The sequence below is a fragment of the Equus caballus genome, chromosome 11 (assembly GCF_041296265.1).
Source record: "Equus caballus isolate H_3958 breed thoroughbred chromosome 11, TB-T2T, whole genome shotgun sequence".
Classification (NCBI taxonomy): domain Eukaryota; kingdom Metazoa; phylum Chordata; class Mammalia; order Perissodactyla; family Equidae; genus Equus; species Equus caballus.
The window spans coordinates 37,974,287-37,993,556 of NC_091694.1; the positions used below are offsets into that span (position 1 = coordinate 37,974,287).

At 51.7% G+C, this 19,270-nt stretch overlaps 2 protein-coding genes across 4 annotated transcripts; one reads left to right on the forward strand and one right to left on the reverse strand.

Moving 5' to 3' along the window:
- The first annotated feature begins 1,794 nt into the window (after window positions 1-1,794).
- On the forward strand, window positions 1,795-9,927 carry NLE1 (notchless homolog 1). 2 transcript variants are annotated; one of them, XM_014741860.3, is made up of 13 exons: window positions 1,795-1,935; window positions 2,065-2,208; window positions 3,172-3,389; window positions 3,980-4,059; window positions 4,881-4,957; window positions 5,121-5,218; window positions 5,562-5,754; window positions 6,268-6,403; window positions 6,566-6,612; window positions 7,334-7,536; window positions 8,605-8,764; window positions 8,860-8,930; window positions 9,587-9,927. In XM_014741860.3, the coding sequence occupies exons 1-13, from the start codon at window positions 1,921-1,923 to the stop codon at window positions 9,597-9,599; spliced, it is 1,455 nt and encodes a 484-aa protein (XP_014597346.1). In that variant the 5' UTR covers window positions 1,795-1,920; the 3' UTR covers window positions 9,600-9,927. The 2 variants fall into 2 exon arrangements, with proteins under 2 accessions (XP_014597346.1, XP_005597626.1); XM_005597569.4 differs by having other exon boundaries at window positions 1,909-1,935; window positions 5,562-5,638.
- A 1,613-nt stretch (window positions 9,928-11,540) lies between these two features.
- Window positions 11,541-19,258, reverse strand: FNDC8 (fibronectin type III domain containing 8). 2 transcript variants are annotated; one of them, XM_001501484.6, is made up of 4 exons: window positions 18,948-19,258; window positions 14,307-14,676; window positions 12,575-12,811; window positions 11,541-11,995 (listed from the first exon to the last, which is right to left on the reverse strand). In XM_001501484.6, the coding sequence occupies exons 1-4, from the start codon at window positions 19,154-19,156 to the stop codon at window positions 11,672-11,674; spliced, it is 1,140 nt and encodes a 379-aa protein (XP_001501534.2). In that variant the 5' UTR covers window positions 19,157-19,258; the 3' UTR covers window positions 11,541-11,671. The 2 variants fall into 2 exon arrangements, with proteins under 2 accessions (XP_001501534.2, XP_023508779.1); XM_023653011.2 differs by having other exon boundaries at window positions 12,575-12,751; window positions 18,948-19,250.
- Between the last annotated feature and the right edge of the window lie 12 nt (window positions 19,259-19,270).

The window sequence follows — 19,270 nt, forward strand, 5'->3', positions numbered from 1 at the left end:
GAATCAGTAATTTACTCCACAAGCATTTCTGAAGCAGTTACTATGTCCCAGGAACTGTGAATGATAATGGAAGCCGAGAACACTCATGAGGGCAAGGATTTGCATCTCTTTTGTTCATTGACCTGTTCCACGTGCCTATAACAGTGTGTGGTACATAGCAGGTGCTCAAAAATATTTATTGAATGAAAGGATGAAATAATTCTGTGGATCTGAGATTTTAAATATGAGGAATATCAGGATGTCCTGAAAACATAAAATAGGGAAACATGACATTTTTTCAGAGAAAGTTTCCCTGAGTCAATGATTAAAGGAATTAATATGAGTAGAGCTCCAAGAACAATGCCAGGTGGAGGGGAGGAGCTCAATACATTCGTTGAATGAAAGATTGAATATTGAAGGCAAGCCCTGAAGAATGAGAGACTGTTCCTGTGTTAGCCTGCTCCAGCTGCCATCACAAAATACCACAGGTTGGGGGGCTTAAACAACAGAAACTTATTTTCTCCCAATTCCGGAGGCTAAAAGTCTAAGATCAAGGACACCAGGGTTGGTTTTGGGTGAGACTTCTCTTCCTGGCTTGTGGGCAGCCACCTTCTCGCTGTTTCTTCACATGGCCTCTTCTCTGTGTGAGCACAAAGAGAGAGTGAGCTCCGGCGTCTCTTCCTCTTCTTATAAGGACACCAGTTCTATGGGATTAGGGCCCTACCCGATGACCTCACTTGACCTTGATTACCTCCTTATAGGCCCTATCTCCACACAGAGACACAGTCGGGGTTAGGACTTCAACATATGAATTTAAGGGGACACAAGTCAGTCCATCACAGTTCCAGACACAGAAAACTTCACGTGCAAAGGCACTGATACAGGAAGGCTCACGCCTTGGAAGAATGAAGAAAAAGCCAGCAGGATTTGATCTTAAAGAGAGAGGAGTGGCTGGAGAGGTAAGTAAGGCCGAGCGGACCATTATAAGGAGTTTGATTCTTTCCTGCACATAATAGACCCCTCCTAGGGTTTTAGGTTGGAGAGTCACAGACCATATTTTTGGTTTGAAAACATTGCCCTGGTTGCAGCGTGGGGAATGCATGGCAAGAGTGGAAACAAAGAGGCAAGTGAAGAGGCTGCTGTAGGGAACCATGGCGACACAGACCAGGGTGTGGCAGTGGAGACAGAGAAGAGATTCAGTCCTAACCAGGCAAGATTGACAGAGCTTGAGACTGCCCGGATGTGAGCGGCTGGGGAGAGGAGAGCTGCCGTAGAAGATCCCAGGTTTCTGGTGAGAGAGCTTGCGAGGGTCGGTCTCTGCTTCAGTCCCTCATCTGTAACACGGGGAGAAGAGGGCTGTGGTGAGGATGAAATGAGTTATATGTGTAAAGCACTTAGAACAATGCGTGCCACATCGCTGTCATCATCATCATTATTACTGTTATTGCTTTACAGTGTCGAAAACTGTAGATGTTTTTTGCTCTCTACTCATCAGGTATTATGAATTGATTTGATCCATTTAAAAAATAACAATTTCTGCCCTCAACCCAATAAGCTCTGACTTCTTAAGCCACCCCCTGCAGGGCGCTGCTGCCACGAGCCCAGCCTATTCAGTCCTCTGGCATTTCCTGTCTGTGATCTAGGGGAAAATCAGTTCAACGCTCGGAGCCTCGATTTCCCGACGTATAAAGTGGGGCAAGCATCCCTGTTCTAAAGAGAGGAAAGGCTGTTCGTATTCTGCGAGGCACTCAATGTGGCGGCGGCTGCCTGTCCAAGGGAGGCTGTGGAGGCGGGTACCACTGTCCAAGCCGGAGGCCGGGCGCGGCGTGACACTTCCCCTCCGCAACACCAGAGGGCGATGTCGCGGGCGGCGAGCACCGCCCGAGCACGGGGGCGACGCTCCGTCCCGCTGGAGTCTTTCTCCTCCACGTGGGGCGCAGGATGGCGGCGGTGGCGGTGGGTGTGCTTAAGTGCGGGCTGGCACGGCGGGGCGCTCGGGCCGGGGTCCCTGAGGCCGGCGGGCGGGGGAGACGGGCCCTCCCGTCCCGGCGGCGTGGCTGACCCCCGCCGCGCTTGTGGGCGCAGGACGAGGCGGCGGCGCGCGACGTGCAGCGGCTGCTAGTGCAGTTCCAGGATGAGGGCGGACAGCTGCTGGGCTCCCCGTTCGACGTGCCCGTGGACATCACTCCGGACAAGCTGCAGCTCGTGTGCAACGCGCTGCTGGCCCAGGTGAGCGGCGGGCGCACAGGGGGTCAGGAGGCCGAAGGTCTGCGTTCAGGGGCCCCAGCTACTCACCGTCAGTGGATGATACATCCTCGCGCGCGTCCGTGGCAATGCCACCCACCTCGGGGCGGGGAACGGGGGGGGGTGATCAGAAGATGTAATCAATGTGAGAGCGGTTTACACGCCGACCATCGGGGCCCCCACTGCCGAGAGAGCCCGCACTGGGTGCGTTGTCCGGTTGATTTCTCGCTACAGCCCCTCCTTAATATCCCCGTTTTACAGTGTGGCCCGGAAGCATTAAATTATTTGCGCGATGGTACGCCGTAGATGGCTGATTTGGAAGTGGAACCCAAATGTGTCAGACTCAAAACCCATGGTCTTAACTTCTAAGACACTGTTTTCAGAGTGCTGCCCTCTCTTGAGGTGGGAGGTGCTTAAAAATGCAGTACCTGGACCCCACCCCAGACCCACTACGCCAGACTGGGGGTGAAACAGAGTCTGCATTTCCAAACAGCTTTGAGGATACTTCTTAGACACGATACAGCATGGAGTGGTGGTTTAGAAAATGCTGCATAATGCTATATACTAACCCTAATCCGGGGCTTCAGTGTTCTTTTTGAAGAACACTAAAACAGCTGAATTCGTCATTAGCAGTAGGACGATGGGCTCATTACTTAGTTGCTCTGAGCCTCAGTTTTTTCATCTGTCAGTGGGACTATTAATGCCTGCCTCCTGGGGTTGTTGTGAGATGCAGATAAAGGATTGTAAAGAGCTATGTAAGCATCCTACAGTTGCTCTTCAAGGATTAAAAAGGTCTCGCTCAGTGGAGAATGATGGGGGTGTCCCAAGTAGGGTAGCTGAAAAGAAGGAAGCCTCACTTCCTCACGGCTCAGGTGGCCCTCCCTCCCTGGCGGAGGTGGCCCCTGCCATCCTCTGATGGGGGAGTTGCCCTGTGCCATTGCCCTCCAGGAGGATCCCCTGCCTCTGGCTTTCTATGTCCATGATGCTGAGATCGTCTCCTCATTGGGGAAGACGCTGGAGTCACAGGCGGTGGAGACAGAGAAGGTCCTCGACATCATCTACCAGCCACAGGCGATCTTCAGGGTCCGCGCTGTGACCCGCTGCACCAGCTCCTTGGAGGGTCACAGCGAGGCGGTCATTTCCGTGGCCTTCAGCCCCACAGGAAAGTAAGGACAGCTGCAGAACTGTGGAGGGGAGTGTGGGGGTGCAGCCTCTGGCTGCAGTGAGGGGGAACCCCCAAGTTTGGATCACTGGGGCCTCAGGCTGCCTACTGTAGACCCAAGCTCTTGGCTCAGGTTGCAAGTAGGGGACTTCTGCAGCAGGGCTTGGTCCCCAAACGCAGAGGACACCTGCCTCAGAAGACCCCTTCCTGGACTTGATCTCAGGACATCTGAGCTGCAGGCTCAGCTCTGCCTCTTCCTAGCTGTGTGACCTGAGCAAGTCACTTAACCTTTCTGAGTTAATTCTTCATCTGTGAAACTGGGTTTATTAGCTTCTCACAATCTTAGGAGGATAATGAGAAGCTTCAAATCTGGTTGTAGCTGTAGCCCTTCCTTTTAGGAAGAGAAGAGTAATGGCCTCCTGGGGCCTTCTCCTAGATGGCATCACTGTTATGTTTATCCTTCTCAAGGGAAGAAAAAAAGTCCAGTCTCAGATGACGATGGAATAGGCAGCAGGATGCTCATGTGCAGTGTCTCCTGGTGGGCCCCTCCCCCCACCCCACTGCAGAGGTCAGGCAGCCTCTCTACTTTTCCAGGTACCTGGCCAGTGGCTCTGGAGACACCACTGTGCGCTTCTGGGATCTCAGCACCGAGACACCGCATTTCACATGCCAGGGTCAGTATGCGGTTAGTCATTTAGGGGAGTCTTAACACAATGAGGGGCGGGTGATTCCCTCAGCTCTTTAGCTCCTCCAGGAGGCCCAGAGCAGATTCCAGTCCCTTCACATCCAGTTAACGGTTGCCTGTTCCCAGGTAGAGACCATACACTTGAGCCCAGCCAGCAGCTTACAAGCAGAGACTTGACCAGAGAGTCAGCGTGGGGTTTGGGGCTGCTGACTGGCTGGTAGCAAGGTGAACCTGGCTTAAATCCACCCTCTGCCACAGCAGTTCTCAAACTTGAATGTGCATCTGAATCACCTGGGTGCTTGTTAAAACACAGATTGCTAGGTCCCACCCCCAGAGTTTTTGTTTTGTTAGGTCTTGGGAGGGGCCTGAGAATTTGCATTTCAAGTCCCCAGGTAATGCTGATGCTGCTGGCCTGGGGACCACCCAGTAGCTGGGTTACCTTATGTGCACAGGACATACTCCCTTTCTAAACTTCAGTCTTCTCATCTGGCAAATGGGAGTGATAATTTTTGTTCTGCTTCATACCTTAGAGCTGTTGTGAGAATTACAAGGGATGGACTATGTGAAAACAGTTTATACCACATATCACGTAAGGAATTATTAGAAAGTGGCAGTGTTGTCTCTGCAGCAAGACGCATAGCACTAGCACTTGAAGTGGGTTCTCCCTTTGCAGAGAAAGCTTCATCTCCTTTTGTTCGAGCGTTCATTTGTTCGGCAACTAGTTGAGTTCCTGCAGTGTGCCAGGCATTGCTAGGCACTGGCAATGAGGACAGATGTGGTCCCTCCTTTCTCTCTCCTTTGCTTTATTAGGACACAGACATTGGGTCCTTAGCATATCCTGGTCCCCGGACGGCAAGAAGCTGGCCTCAGGCTGCAAGAATGGCCAGGTAGATGGTGGTCAGGGGAACTAGGCAGGGACTCTGGGGCTCCCTTCCTGGGAGATGGGTCAGAATCAGGTTCTGGGGTCTTTTGGGGATGCAGGGGTGGGGGATCTTTGGTGGGGCCATGGACAGGTTGGGGAGGGTTATTCAGTGAGCTTCTGACTTTCAGATTCTCCTGTGGGACCCAAGCACGGGGAAGCAGGTGGGCAGGACCCTTGCCGGCCACAGCAAGTGGATCACGGGCCTGAGCTGGGAGCCCCTCCACGCGTAAGTGACGCTGACAGAGCTGGGACACATGAAGAGCCAGAGGTTCAGAGCTGTCCCCCTCCCCTGCTTGATGCAGAGGAGTTTTACATGAGGGAAGGGCGAGGTGGGCAGTCTGACTGCAGTGACGGTGCAGCAGGCAGTGGGGAGGTCGTCTGTGCCTGTGTGACTGCTCAGGAGCAGGCTGCTCATCCCCGGGCCTGAGGGCCGCCTTGCAGTGCAGCTAGTTTTGGAGTGAGGAGCTGTCTGGACATTATCCGTGGTCTTTGAGCTGGGAAGGGGGAGGTGCAGTGGGAAGACAGGTGTTGCCAGTTCAGAAGTGAGGTCACATCTCTCTCCCTTCCAGGAACCCCGAGTGCCGCTACGTGGCCAGCAGCTCCAAGGATGGCAGTGTGCGGGTCTGGGACACGACTGCAGGCCGCTGTGAGCGCATCCTCACTGGGCACACGCAGTCAGTCACCTGTCTCCGGTGGGGAGGGGACGGGCTTCTCTACTCTGCCTCCCAGGACCGCACTATCAAAGTCTGGAGGGCTCACGATGTAAGCGCTGGGGGGGTTCAGAAACCAGCTGGGGAAGTCTCAGGCCAGGGGGTACGGGTACTGGAAGGAGCACAGACCAGTGTTTCCCGAATGTCTTCTGGGAGCAGGTCGGGGAGGCACTTTGGGAAGGGGGTCCTGTGGTCGGGGCTGCACTCTAGTGGAGGTTCCAGCATCCCTTAGCATGGTCAGGCTCTAGAAATCCCCACTGTAGGAAGCTTACTTAGCTTCATTGAACCTGCCGTGTTCCAGACTTATTTGACTGGAGCCCTTGTATTTGACGTATTTAACTTCCCTTCCATGAAACATACTCAGAAACATTGGTGTAGACCAGTGCCCTCATTCTACAAATGAGGAGAGACTTGAGCCCAGAGGGGTGATTGGATTAAGTTCACAGTTAGTGAGGGTCCTGATTCTGAATCTCATGCCACCCATTTTCTGGGGCTAATCTTGGGGCTGCAGGTTTCCGGGGTTGGAGAGTGGTGTGTGTGTCTGACCCGTCTCCCTCTGCCCTAGGGCGTGCTGTGCCGGACTCTGCAAGGCCACGGCCACTGGGTGAACACTATGGCACTCAGCACTGACTACGCCCTGCGCACAGGGGCCTTCGAGCCCGCGGAGGCCTCCATTAATGCCCAGGACCTTCAGGGGTCCTGTGAGTAAGCGAGGGAAGGAAGGCCGAGAGCTGCTGGGGAAGGGTCCAGGTCTCTGGCTTGTGTGAGTCAGACCTGGGCCGGGGGTGTTTGCGGTTTGTGTTGGGTTTTCTAATCCGCCTCGTTCCTCGTCTCCTTCTCTCCCCTCTGGTACCTGGACACAGTGCAGGAGTTGAAGGAGAGGGCTCTCAGCCGGTACAACCTCGTGCGGGTGAGTATGTGCCAGCCGCCAGCATCCCCAGCTCTCTACTCGTCCTCTCCTCATCCCTAAAACTCTGCAGCTACTCAGTCACTCTCCCTTCCAGCCCCAGCTCGGAACGTACCTTTTCCAGAAAGTTGTTCTTGATAATCCTAGTTTATGATCCTAAGATCTTAATGCGCTTGGGATCATTTTTTTTCATCTTGTTTATTTGCTTATCTATTTATTGCATTCCCAAAATACCTCTCTTTTTCATTTTATTTAGTTTGCTTAAGTGACACACTCACATGGCCTGAGGTTTAAAAAATATAAAAAGTTAGTGAAAAGTCTCCCATCTCCATCACATATCCATCCATTCCTTCTGGAAGCATCCTGTGCTACCAGTATCTTGTGTCTCCTTCCAGAGACTTTACATATACACATACGTGTATATATGCACACTATGCACACGTGTATATATACAGTACATATATACATGTATATACAAACCCACATGCACAATCCCTCCCCCTTTTAACACACCAGTCTGTCACTTGCTTTTTCATGTAAGTGTATATCTTAGAAATCATCCCGTGTGCATAAAGTTTCCTTTTGGAGAAGATAACCCATGTGAGTTAGTGGCTGACCTAGGCCTCTCTGCTGGTGTTGAGTGATCAGTGGTGTGTTTGCTGCTGTGGGTGGGCTCTCCTGTCTGAGACCATGTCCAACACAGTGTGCTTCCTGCCTCCCCTAGGGCCAGGGCCCAGAGAGGCTGGTGTCTGGCTCAGACGACTTCACCTTATTCCTGTGGTCCCCAGCAGAGGACAAGAAGCCCCTCGCACGGATGACGGGACACCAAGCCCTCATCAACCAGGTGCTCTTCTCCCCTGACTCCCGCATCGTTGCCAGCGCCTCCTTCGACAAGTCCATCAAGCTGTGGGATGGCAGGACGGGCAAGTGAGTGGGGCTGTGGGAGGGCAAGTGGGGGCCATTGTTCCTCGGAAGGAGCTTGGCTCTGCCACTTACCAGCTGTGTAGCCTTGGCAAGTGTTTGGATTTTCTGAGCCTCTGTTTCCTCTTCTGTAATGTGCAGGCCCCCTCCCTCTCAGCTTTATTACAAGAACTAATTGAAATGGTACATTTAGGACCAGCACTAAGTGAGCCCTGAAAATGTTAGTTCATTTCGCATCTAAGGAAAGAAATGGTCTTAAAGCTGGCCAAGGGCCAGGGATGCACTGGAAGTGTCATTTTATGGGACAGTTGTGTTGTGGCCCTCCTCCATGTGTGGTCCACAGACCAGAGGCATCACCTAGGAGTTTGATAGAAATGCAGCCCCTTGAGCCCCACCCCTAGACCTCATGAATCAGAATCTGCATTTCAGTAAGGTCACCATGTGAGTCTGCTCACCATTGAAGTCTGAGCAGCATAGGTGTAATGAGGCTCAGTTCCCTGGGTTAATTAGGAGAGGCAGAGGCCTGGGCAAGAGGAGGAGGAGGGAAGCCTTTGTGGGGCCAAAGGGCACCTGTATGTCCCTCACCGTGTATTTTCACACAGCGGCCTTTGAAACAGGCCTTCAGTTCCTTTTTAAAATAAGGAAACTGAGTCTCAGAGAGGCCTAATGATGTGTCCCAGGAGAAACAGCTGGTCTGTGTTGACCTGAAAGTTCCAGTGGGCTTGGCCCACTATTATTCCATGCCACCTGTCAGCAGGCGAGTGTGTGTAGGGGGTGGCAGGCAGATGGGCTAAGCAGACAGCTGCACTGGACTCTAAGGCATGTGGAGTCGTGCAGGTATGGAGGCCTGGCAAGAGGCACCCTAGAAGCAACCTATTTGGAGAAGTTTTACAAACTTGTAATAACCGGTAATGATTAAACTGATCCGGGGTGGGGGCCAGGCAGTGAGATTTTGTGAAAGTACCCAGGTAATTGTAACAGGCAGCCAAGCATGAGAACCACTGCTGTGGGCAAAGAGGACCCTTCAGACATGTCTGAAGATCTAACATCCATGATCATCTTGCCCTGGCCCAGGTACCTGGCTTCCCTGCGTGGCCACGTGGCTGCCGTGTACCAGATTGCGTGGTCAGCCGACAGCCGGCTCCTGGTCAGCGGCAGCAGTGACAGCACACTGAAGGTGTGGGATGCGAAGGCCCAGAAGCTAGCCACAGACCTGCCAGGCCATGCGGATGAGGTACGGCCAACCCTTTTGGGGGCGGGTGGAATTGAAGCCTGGCCCTCCTCCACCCGCTGTCCTCACTGCCCCACTTTCCCTCTTCTTTGGTTTAGGTGTATGCTGTCGACTGGAGTCCTGATGGCCAGAGGGTGGCAAGCGGTGGGAAGGACAAATGCCTCCGGATGTGAGTTTGGGGGAGGTCGTGGCTGGTGTGCGTGGCTCTCCTTCCCTTCATTCAGTCACTCTTTGTGACCTTCCCTTCTGGCGTAGATTTCTCTAGGTGCCCTCCAGGTGCCCAGACTGTCCTGAGGTAGTGTGTGGAGCTGGGTTCTCAGTGGGCAAGTGGGAGGGCTCTGGGAACTGCAGGGATCATGGGAGACCCTGACCTCTCAGGCCGCTCTCCATGGGCGAGTCCAGGGTCCCTCCAGCATGAGGCAGGAGTTTCTTGTTAAAGCACTGGACCTTGGAGTCCTAAGACCTAATTCAAATCCTGGTTCTGCCTTTCAGTGTGGGAGCGTTTAGTTAATCTGTCTCTTGGAGTTATCAAACCTCAGTAGACAGGAACACCAAAGATAGCAAGTGAACCTGAAGCATCGTTTACCTGTATTGTCGCCGTTTTCATCGGACAGCCATGGTGGGTGTCCCAGGGGCCAGGCCCTGGGATGAGGTCTGGCCGAGGCAGGCGGTGGGTGCCTAGCCTGAGTTTGCGTGGCTGGAGCAGAGACAGTAGCCAGACTCCTGACAGCTGAGTGTGAACCACAAGCTCTCCCCTGTAGTGGGCTCCTGGGAGTATTACACCAGCCTCCCTTTCCCCATCCTGTGCCCTTTCCTTCTCTGCAGATGGAGGAGATGAGAAATCCCACAGTTCCCTCTGCTCCCTACCTGGACTCAGCCTGCGCCATCTGCCTGCCCTGACAGAGACCAAAGGCCAGGGTGGTAACCCTGAGAACAAGCGTGGCCTGCTGTCCTTGGACAGACCCCAGTGGGGTCCCTCTCCAGAGCAGGAGGTCAAAGGTCACAGGAGGTTATCATGGAGCTCAGCCCTTGGCCGTCACTCTGTACCTTGCTGGTGCCAACAGTGGTGGCAGGAGGCCAGACAATGACTGGACCCTGCTGTTGGCCTCTGCCTGCTTTTCCACTGTCAGCTCTATTCACTGACCAAATAAATAACTTGTATTTTGTGTGTTTGGGTTATAAATCTTTGTCATAGAATCCCAGGGCTCAGCCAAGGTGCTGATAAGTCCGTTTGTCTAGCCCCTCTGCCCTGGACTTCGCTAGAAGCTTACAGACAGGAAGTTGCCATTCCTCTCTTCCCCTGCGCCTCTGAAGGCGAGGCTGGGGAGGCTGGCTGGAGCTTCTATCTTAGTGGCCAAAGGGTGATCTAAGGCTGTGCTGTCCAGTGTGGCAGGCACTAGCTACAGGTGGCTCTTCATGTTCACTAGAATTCCCTACAGGGAGAAACACAGTCCTCAGTCACACTGGCTCGGGAAGGCTCCTTGCTGTGCAGGACAACGCAGACAGGACACTTTCGTTGTCGCCTGGAGTTCTGGCCAGTGCTGCCTGAGGGGTGCTTTCCTCGGCGTCTCGCAGCGCTCTTCTAGAGGCCCTGCCACGTCCCGAGCACTGTGCTGGGCTCTTGGGGTAGAGAGGAAGGCCATGACTGTCCGGGGAGACTTCTACGGGGGTGTGCAGGGGTACCCTAAGAGCTCCAGCAGAAGTGGCTGTGTTGCAATATGGGAGGATGGTTCTCTGCCCAGGAGGACATCCTCACGCCCTAGGCCAGGATCTTGCCTTCCATGCATCCTGCCTCACTTTCCCCTGTTCACTGCTAACACAGGTCTACTCAGGTGCAATTCCAAACCACCCTTGTATGGTCTGCTTAGGGCCACAGCATTCCTGACCTCTTGTTCCTTAACTTCCACCCCCATTCATGCCTTTATGGCTTTGCATATCGATAGCTGTGGTTCTCGCCTTCCACCATGCACATCTGCAACGAGGCTGCATGGGACTAAGGGAGGCACTGGTTGCTAAGTTTCCGCTCTCTGCAGGCACTCATTGTCCTGTGCTCTCACCAGACCCTCACAGTACCCTGCAGCCATGCTTGGAAAGGTCTCTCATCCCCATATTTTTTATTTATTTATTTAGGAAGATTAGCCCTGAGTTAACATCTGCTGCCAATCTTGCCAATCTTCCTCTTTTTGCTGAGGAAGACTGGCCCTGAGCTAACATCCATGCCCATCTTCCTCTACTTTATATGTGGGACGCCTACCACAGCATGGCTTGCCAAGCGGTGCCATGTCTGCACCCAGGATCTGAACCGGCGAACCCCAGGCCACTGAAGCGGAACGTGCGCGCTTAACCACTGCACCACCAGGCTGGCCCCCGCATATTTTTGATGATGAAACAGCCCAGGAAGCTTAAATGGTTGCCCGTGCCCTTACACCCAGGAAGAGCCGGGATTATCAGACTCTGCCCCAAAGTTTGTGCACTTGACGCCATGTCCCTCCAGAGCTCGTGTCTGATGCCGGCAGTCTACAGGCTGCCACCACCTCTGTCAACCTTGCTGTTTTTCCTGGTGTAAGTGTATTTTAGTCTTTGAGTACCATCTCTTCCTCCCACGGAGAAAAGGGCTATGTTCGCAGAGCCAAGCAGTAGATGTGGTAGCATCCCATTGCCCCACCACCCTTGCTTTCCATGCCCCTCCCACCTGGATTCTTGGTCCTGGCACAAGCTAGGAAGGTGGATGCCAGCGGCTCAGCTGAGGCTGTCTGCGGCATGAAGTAGAATGTAGGGGCACTAGGTGACCTGCAGTTCTTTAATGAGGAACCTGGACCCAGCCCAGATCTAGGGGAGGGGGCCTAGCAGCTGTGGGCAGTGGCTGCCCTAGCCTGGCCTGCGGTGTCTCCACGTGAATGGAGCTCCTGTCTAGCCTTGGCCCCAGCCCAGGGGTGGAGTTCCAGTACCACTGTCACCAGGACCTGGGCCAGCAGCGTCATCAGTGGTTCCCTGGCATGGTGCTGGTGGTCCATTTAATGGTTCCAGTTCCTGAGGGCCCTGGGCCAAAGCTGAAGGTAGGTGGGCTTCCTGGAGCCTTCCCACTTTGTAGGGAAATAGGCATTCTGGATCTTGCCTCCGCATGTCCTCCAGCCTGATGAACACGGTTTTCCGCTGGGGTTCCTTGCGTTGCACGGTGATCTGGATGGGGTTGTGCTTGGGGAAGATGTTCAAGTGAGCGGCCACAGTTGCAAACTGAAATAAATCGAGAAAACCCCTTAGACTTCCCTCCCAAACCTGTCATCTTTGTTTCTGCAGCCCCTCTTCTGTTTGCTAAATGGGATCTTCGCTAGCCTTACCAACGTTTTCATCGACACAGGGAACATGTACAAAGAGGCATGATTCAACCGTGTGCCTCCCTAGTTGCGTGATGTTTCCAACCACAGGGCTGGCTGTCCTTGGGCCTCTTCTCCCCAGGCCGCTGCCCACCCCAGGCTGCTCCCTTTCCTCTGTTTCCCTCAATGCTCTTGACATCCTGGCCCTCTCACGATCATTAGTAGTAAGTTGAAGAATCCAAAAACCAATGGCTCTGGAAGATGAACATTGTAGAGGCGCTGATGAATATGTTAGTTTGCATTCCCAGTGGGCCCCAGAGTGGCTTAATCCTTAAACCTCCCAGAAGAGAGCAGCCTGGAATCGATACTTATTTGCCCAGGCAGAAGGAAAACAAGCAGGGAGATGAGTGGTGGGCGAAGACAGCTGTTCCCAACCCCCAGGCCCCTGGTTCAGACTTCCCTCCCGGCCCCGTTGGGCCCCTCTGCTCCCAGGGCTCACTTTGTAGGGCTTGCACCACTTCCCCACCCCGGCTGTGTTGGCCGCGCGGGCGGTGAGGCAGTAACTCGTGTTAGGCTTCAGCTCCATCAGCTTCACCGTGATCCCCAAGATCTTGTTGAAGATCCATGGGCGATTCTTTGCCTTGGGCGGCTCATCGTCATTTTTCTTTGCCACCTCCTGCAAGAGGACCTGGTAGAAACTGACTTGCTGCTTGCCCAAGGCATAGGTCCAGGAAATCTAGGGGAAGAGAGTCCCTGAGACTTCCTGAGACCTGGCCCCTGGCCTGTCAGCCCCTCACCCATGCCCCACGTGGGTCAGAATGCCCTACTCCCATCCCCTGCCCCTGCTGGAGCTGAGGCAGGTCTGATGGAAGGCGGAAGGCACTCCAACGCTGGATGTGGAACCACCGGCCTGCAAGGTATGCTACTCCCCCTGGGCAGCCCCACTCACCTCAGAGTGTGCCCTCATTCCCTATTTTTTCTGGACTGTGTGCCAGTTGGGAGGGACCTTAGAGATCATCTTGTCCACCTCACTCATTGCAGATGGGGTTACAGGTTCAGAGAGGGCAAGTGGCTGGCCCATGGTCACACAACTATTAAGTGACAGAGCCAAGGTCAGGCCAATAGCTCCAGAGCCCATACACTTTGCACTACAACAGCGGTTGCCAAGCCTGGCTAAGGATCTTGGGGAGTTTTTATAACACTGCAGTTTTGCAGCCCTGCTGCATCCTGTCTGGTCTCCCATTTCCAGTTTCTCTTCCATCTAGGCCGTGGTTCTCAAACTTCAGTGTGCATCAGAATCCCCTGGAGGACTTATTAAAACACAGATTGCTGGCCCCCATCCCCACAGTTTCTGATTCAGTAGGGGCGGGGGTGGGGGCGAGAATTTAAATTTCTAACAAGTTGCCTTATGATGTTGAAGCTGTTAGTGGTCTGGGAACCACACTTTGAGAAACACTGCTCTAGACCATTTAACAATGGGGCTCCCAGATTTATCTTTCTAAAATACAGCTCAAATTGCATTCCTCGCCTGATGTAAAGCTTTGCAAAAAGCTGTTCCCTATTGCTTACAGAGAAATCTAGAAAGTAGCCTAACAGTGGAGGACCTCTGGAAAATGACCCCAGACTGACTTTCCCCTTTGTCCCCCTTCCTGCACTCTAGCGCTACTCAACATGCGGTCCGTGGGCCATTAGCACTTCCTGGGAATTTGTTAGTGGTGCAAATTCTCAGGATCCACCCCAGACCTACTGAATCAGAACCTTTAGCGGGGAGGCCTAGGAATCTCGTTTGTAACAAGACGATCAGATCTGCAGGCACATTGAAAGTGGGAGAAGCCCTGGGTCAGGACCTGGGTGTTTCCTTCCACATTTCCCCACCTGTGAGCCTTTGCTAGTGTCAGACTCTCCATGGAATGCCTTTCCCCAGCTCTAGATATTTAAATCCTACCTCTGTGTCCCAGCTCAACAGTTGCCAAAAGCCACCAAGTTTATTCCTGCACCTGGAAGTAATATTTCTTTCCTTCTGAATTCTTGGTGGCACTTCCCTGAACACTGACCCCTTTCTAGGTTGCACTGGAGTTCTTTACAGACATGCCGTCTCTCCTAACCCAACAACTTAAGGTCAGCATGCAGGTGGTAGGTATCTTCCCATTCCCCATGGAACTCGGCCCGGTACCTGGCACATTGGGGGTGGTCAGTAAGCCTTAGCCAAATGCATGAGGAGCGAAACGCACCACAGCAGTGGAATCGCTGACTGTGTGTTCACAGATGAAGGGCGCCTCTGGCACATCCACCACCACAGAGGACTCTGAGGACGTTGAGGAGGTGTCTATGTCCAGTTCAGGGTTGTCAAGGTCCAGAATGCCCCCAGAGGCCATTTGGGACTTAGATTGGTGGGGGCAGAGGGCCGGGTCTCCCTTTTCTACATTCTTGGCCACGGAGGAGAAGCTAAGTTTGTTCAGCTCGCCCTCCAGCATCCCTGCAAAGAAGCTGCTGTTGGGCTGGGTCACAACCAATTTGATGGGATTCAACAAGGTGGATGAGACGGGGGAGATGCTGGTGTCATCGGAGCTGCCTTCAGAATCCTCCAGTGGCATCAGTTTCCTGGAGTGGGAGGGGAGATAGATGAGCCAGGTAAAGGAGGCCACCCCAGCCCATCAACCTGGAAGTTCCTGCAGGGCAGGCCTTGGACCTGACTTACCAGCATCCCCAGCTACTTCTGAACAGCTCAGAACACCCTATTGCCCTGCAGCAGTGCATCAAACCCACAGGGCACTTATAATGAAAAACGCACATTCCTGGGCCCTGGGCCCCAGTTGGGATGGGAGTGGAAGCTGCCAAAGTATCTTTAATAAGATTCTCAGACGATTCGGATGCAGGTGTTCTGAGAACCACAATTTGAGAAACATTTGGCAAACCTTTAAGTCCTCCCTCCAAAGAGGGGTGCAGACACCCAGGGAATGACCAAAATGATCTACTGCGCTATGGGAGAGTATCAAAAAGTATTTAAAAGAAAAAGAATTAAGCTTTACTAATATTATTTATTATTGTTTAATATTTAATGCAATTACTAATTTATTTACTCAGGTTTTAGAATATTTAACACTATTAATACCTAGCATGTAAAATTAACAATAGTACAGATAAATATACATATTTTGAGTGAATGCTAAAAAACCTTTTTCCATTTTAATTTTGTTAGATTATGAAACACTTTAGACATACAGAAAGACATCAAGAACACTATATTAATGGGGATGTAACGTACAGCATGGTGACCATGTTGATAATACTGTATTGTATTTTAAAAGTTGCTAAGAGAGTAGATCTTAAAAGATCTTATCATGAGAAAAAATTGGTAACTATGTGGCAATGGATGTTAACTAAACTTACTGGGGTAATCATTTTGCAATATATACATATATCAAATCATGACATTGTACACCTTAAACTAATACAATGTTATACATCAGTTATATCTCAACAAAACTGGAAAAAATTGGGGCCAGCCCAGTGGCACAGCAGTTAAGTCCGCACGTTCTGCTTCAGCGGCCCAGGGTTCCCCAGTTCGGATTCTGGGTGTGGACCTAAGCACTGCTTACCAAGCCATGCTGTGGCAAGCATCCCACATATAAAGTAGAGGAAGATGGGTATGGATATTAGCTCAGGGCCAGTCTTCCTCAAAAAAAAGAAAAAAGAAAAGAAAAAAGAAAAAAAACTGGAAAAAATAAAGTACATCTGACCAAGAAAAAAAGAATAAAAGAATAATATATTGTTTCCATTTAGTCACCATCTAGCTTCAGAACGAAAGCCTTGTCAATATAGGCAGAGCCCCTGAAGACTTCTTTTCCTCACCTTGCTCCTTAGCCCAGTGTAGTAAATTTAAAATTTTATGTTTATTACTCCCTGTCTTATAGGTTTGTTACATATGTATGTTATCCCCAAGCAAAATCTATTATTTTGCATATTTTTAAACTTTATATAAATAAATGGTATCATTCAATACATATCCATTGGCAGCTTGCTTTTTCATTCAACATCGTGGTTTTTTAGATTCATCTGTACTGATATGTGTAGCTCTGGTTCAGTCATTTTAACTGTTGTATGGTTTTCCATTACGTGGATATTTGTATTGTTACCAATTCTTTGCTACTACAAAGAAAAACCTTGCACATATTTCCCCACTCTTTAAAAACTTTTTCCTGGGGCTGGCCCCGTGGCCGAGTGGTTAAGTTCGTGCGCTCCACTGCAGGTGACCCAGTGTTTCGTCGGTTTGAATCCTGGGCGTGGACATGGCACTGCTCATCAAACCACGCTGAGGCAGCGTCCCACATGCCACAACTAGAAGGACCCACAACGAAGAATGTACAACTATGTACCAGGGGGCTTTGGGGAGAAAAAGGAAAAAAAAAATAAAAACTTTTTTTTTTACTGATGAAGTGCAGAATCTAGAAGTTGCCCTCAAGTCTTTTTTTTACCTTGACTCAAAGTAAGAAACACATATTACTCGGAACCCTAGTACCGATGGCCCCGACTTATGATGGTTCAACCTTACGATGGTGTGAAAGCGGTGTGAATTCAGTAGAACCTGTACTTCGAATTTTGAATTTTGACCTTTCCCAGGTTAGCGACTCATGGCACGATCCTCTCTCGTGATGCGGGGCAGCGGCAGCGACAGAGGCTCCAGTCAGCCCGGCAATCACAAGGGTAAACGAGGGATCTGCTTACAACCATTCTGCACCCATCGGACTGTTCTGGTCCTCACTTTCTGTACAGTATTCAGTAAATTACAGGAGACAGTCAACACTGTACTATCAAGTAGGTTTGGTGTTAGAGGATTTTGCCCAACTTGAGGCTGATGTAAGTGTTCTGAGCACGTTCAAGGCAGGCAAGTCTAAGCTGTGACGTCCGGTAGGTTAAGTGTATCAGACGCATTTTTGACTTAGGATATTTTCAACTTAGGATGGGTTTATCAGGACGCAACCCCACTGTCAGTTGAGGAAGATCTGTATACTCATACATAACATGAAACTAAACCACGTTTCACAAACCAGTACTTTACGTGTGATGTGCTCTGGAATTTTCACTCTATTTTATTTCATTTTTATAATACTGGTCTCCACCAACTAGAGTGAGTTCCTGACCCATTAATGGGGCACAACCCATAATTTGAAGAGCAGTGGTCTAGAGAGAGCAGTCACAGGCCTTTGGGGGCCACATACCCTGACCAGAGTCACACGGTGAGTTGACTGCAGAGTTGGAATTAGAACCCAGATCTCCTGGCCAATCCCCCGACCCGCCGTCTCCATGTCATGCAGCCCCTCAGCCACCCTAGCCCATCTCTCCCACTGCTCTGGCCAGGTTCAGCAACTGACACACAGTCCTGGATCCCTTACTCCAGGCCAGCCTCTGGCTTCATGGTTACTTGATGGGCCAAATTTTTCCTCTCTGAGCTCCAGTCCTGTGGACCTCCTCTTGAGAAATCCTGATCCACCCAAACCTCCTGTGCTAGCCCTTGGTGGACATCTGGAATAGATGATTCCCCCACCAAGGTCCTTTGTAGGCTGAAGAGCCTGAGTACTGGTGTCATTTATACTTCAGACTGTCCTAATGAAGTTCTGTGTTAGATTTACTTGTTCAAAACACCAGTGCTGAAGTGGGCAGGGACGGCAGCTGGGCATTGGGCTATATGCTGGACAAAAACATTTCTGATCTTCGCAACACCCTGCTGGATGGGTGTGAGCCTCATTTTGCAAATGAGGGACTGAGAGTCCCTGATCTTAACTAACCTGTCTATGGCAACTATCTAAGTGGTAGAACCTGGATTTGAACTTGGACTCCTAGCCCAAGACTTTCCCACCCTACCGTGAGTTTTCCTGCAAGCATCTGTCACTTCAACCACACCTGCTTACTTACAGGTCCCTTAGGAAATGGACACTGTATCCCTTTCATAGAATCAGGACCAGCTACATAGTTTGCGGGGACGCTTCCTCAAAAATTATTAAGAATTTTAAGACAGTGACAGCAGAGCATTAAACGAAGCACAGGGAGGGCCCTTCTAAGTGTGGGGCTGTGTGTGACTGACTGCACAGGTCACACACCTGTGAAGCTGCCCTGCAGATCCCACATCAACCGGCACCACCGCCCCTTCACGGGCTGACTCCTTCCCTTCCAAGGAGATTCAGCTCAAATATCACCACTTCCAAGAAGCCTCCCTAATGCAACCCCTCCCCAGCCACACTAATGCCCCTCAGTTCCTCAGGGTGTTCTGACAGCACAGACCCTGATGCATTATTCTGAATTCTTGCCTGACATCCTCCCAACACCCAGCCCCCTGCCCCAGGCTTGGAGCTCCCTGAAGGCAGGTACTGTGCTTTCCAGCACTGGATTCCCAGAACTAACACTGGCCCAGACACCCTGCAGATGCTCAAAGAGTTCTGAGGAATGAAGTAAAGGGAACCCAGAATCACTGAGGAGGAACAGTAAACCTCAGTCTGAAGGCAGGCAGGCTACTGGGGGCACATAATCAGGCAGGCAAAGGCACCAAAAGGGAGGACTGAGGGAGAGGAGCCTTGGGGGAGTGGAATGGGACAGGGGCGTCTGTGTGGGGGTGTGAGGCCTGCAGCTAGACAAAGCTGGATGAGGAGCACTGTTAACTCTGACTAATCCCGGAAGGCTTCCTGGCGCAGGAGGCCTAAATGCCCACCAAGAATTGATTTGGGGTCAGGAATCCACAGTGCAACCTGCACACATGTGCTTGCCTGGGAGTCCAGGGACAGGGTTGTGACAGGTCAAGGAAATACCGCCTCTTGAAGCCCCTCTCCCCACCCCCCAGCTCTGGCCTTAGAAAGGAAAGGACTAGATTTGTGTCTTACGGAAGACTGATGGTATCTTCCTCCAAGAAGGTAACCAGACTGCCACTGGAGGAAAGCGGGAGTCCTTTGGTAGTGATGGTCCTGTTCATAGACTTGGGGTTTGGAAAGGGCTGCAGCATTTGATGGTGCGCATTCAGAAGGTTGAGGGTTTCCTTCTTCATCGTGGCCCCCTCCCCATTCCCCACTTTGTAGAGCACCTCTGATGCCATCTAGTTTGTTTGGGACCACAGCCGTCACCAGGCAGGACAACCAAGCTGACAGAAAGCAGAGAGAAACTGGCAGCAGCACACCTACCCTAAGTTTGGGTGGGGTGGGCGTGCAGC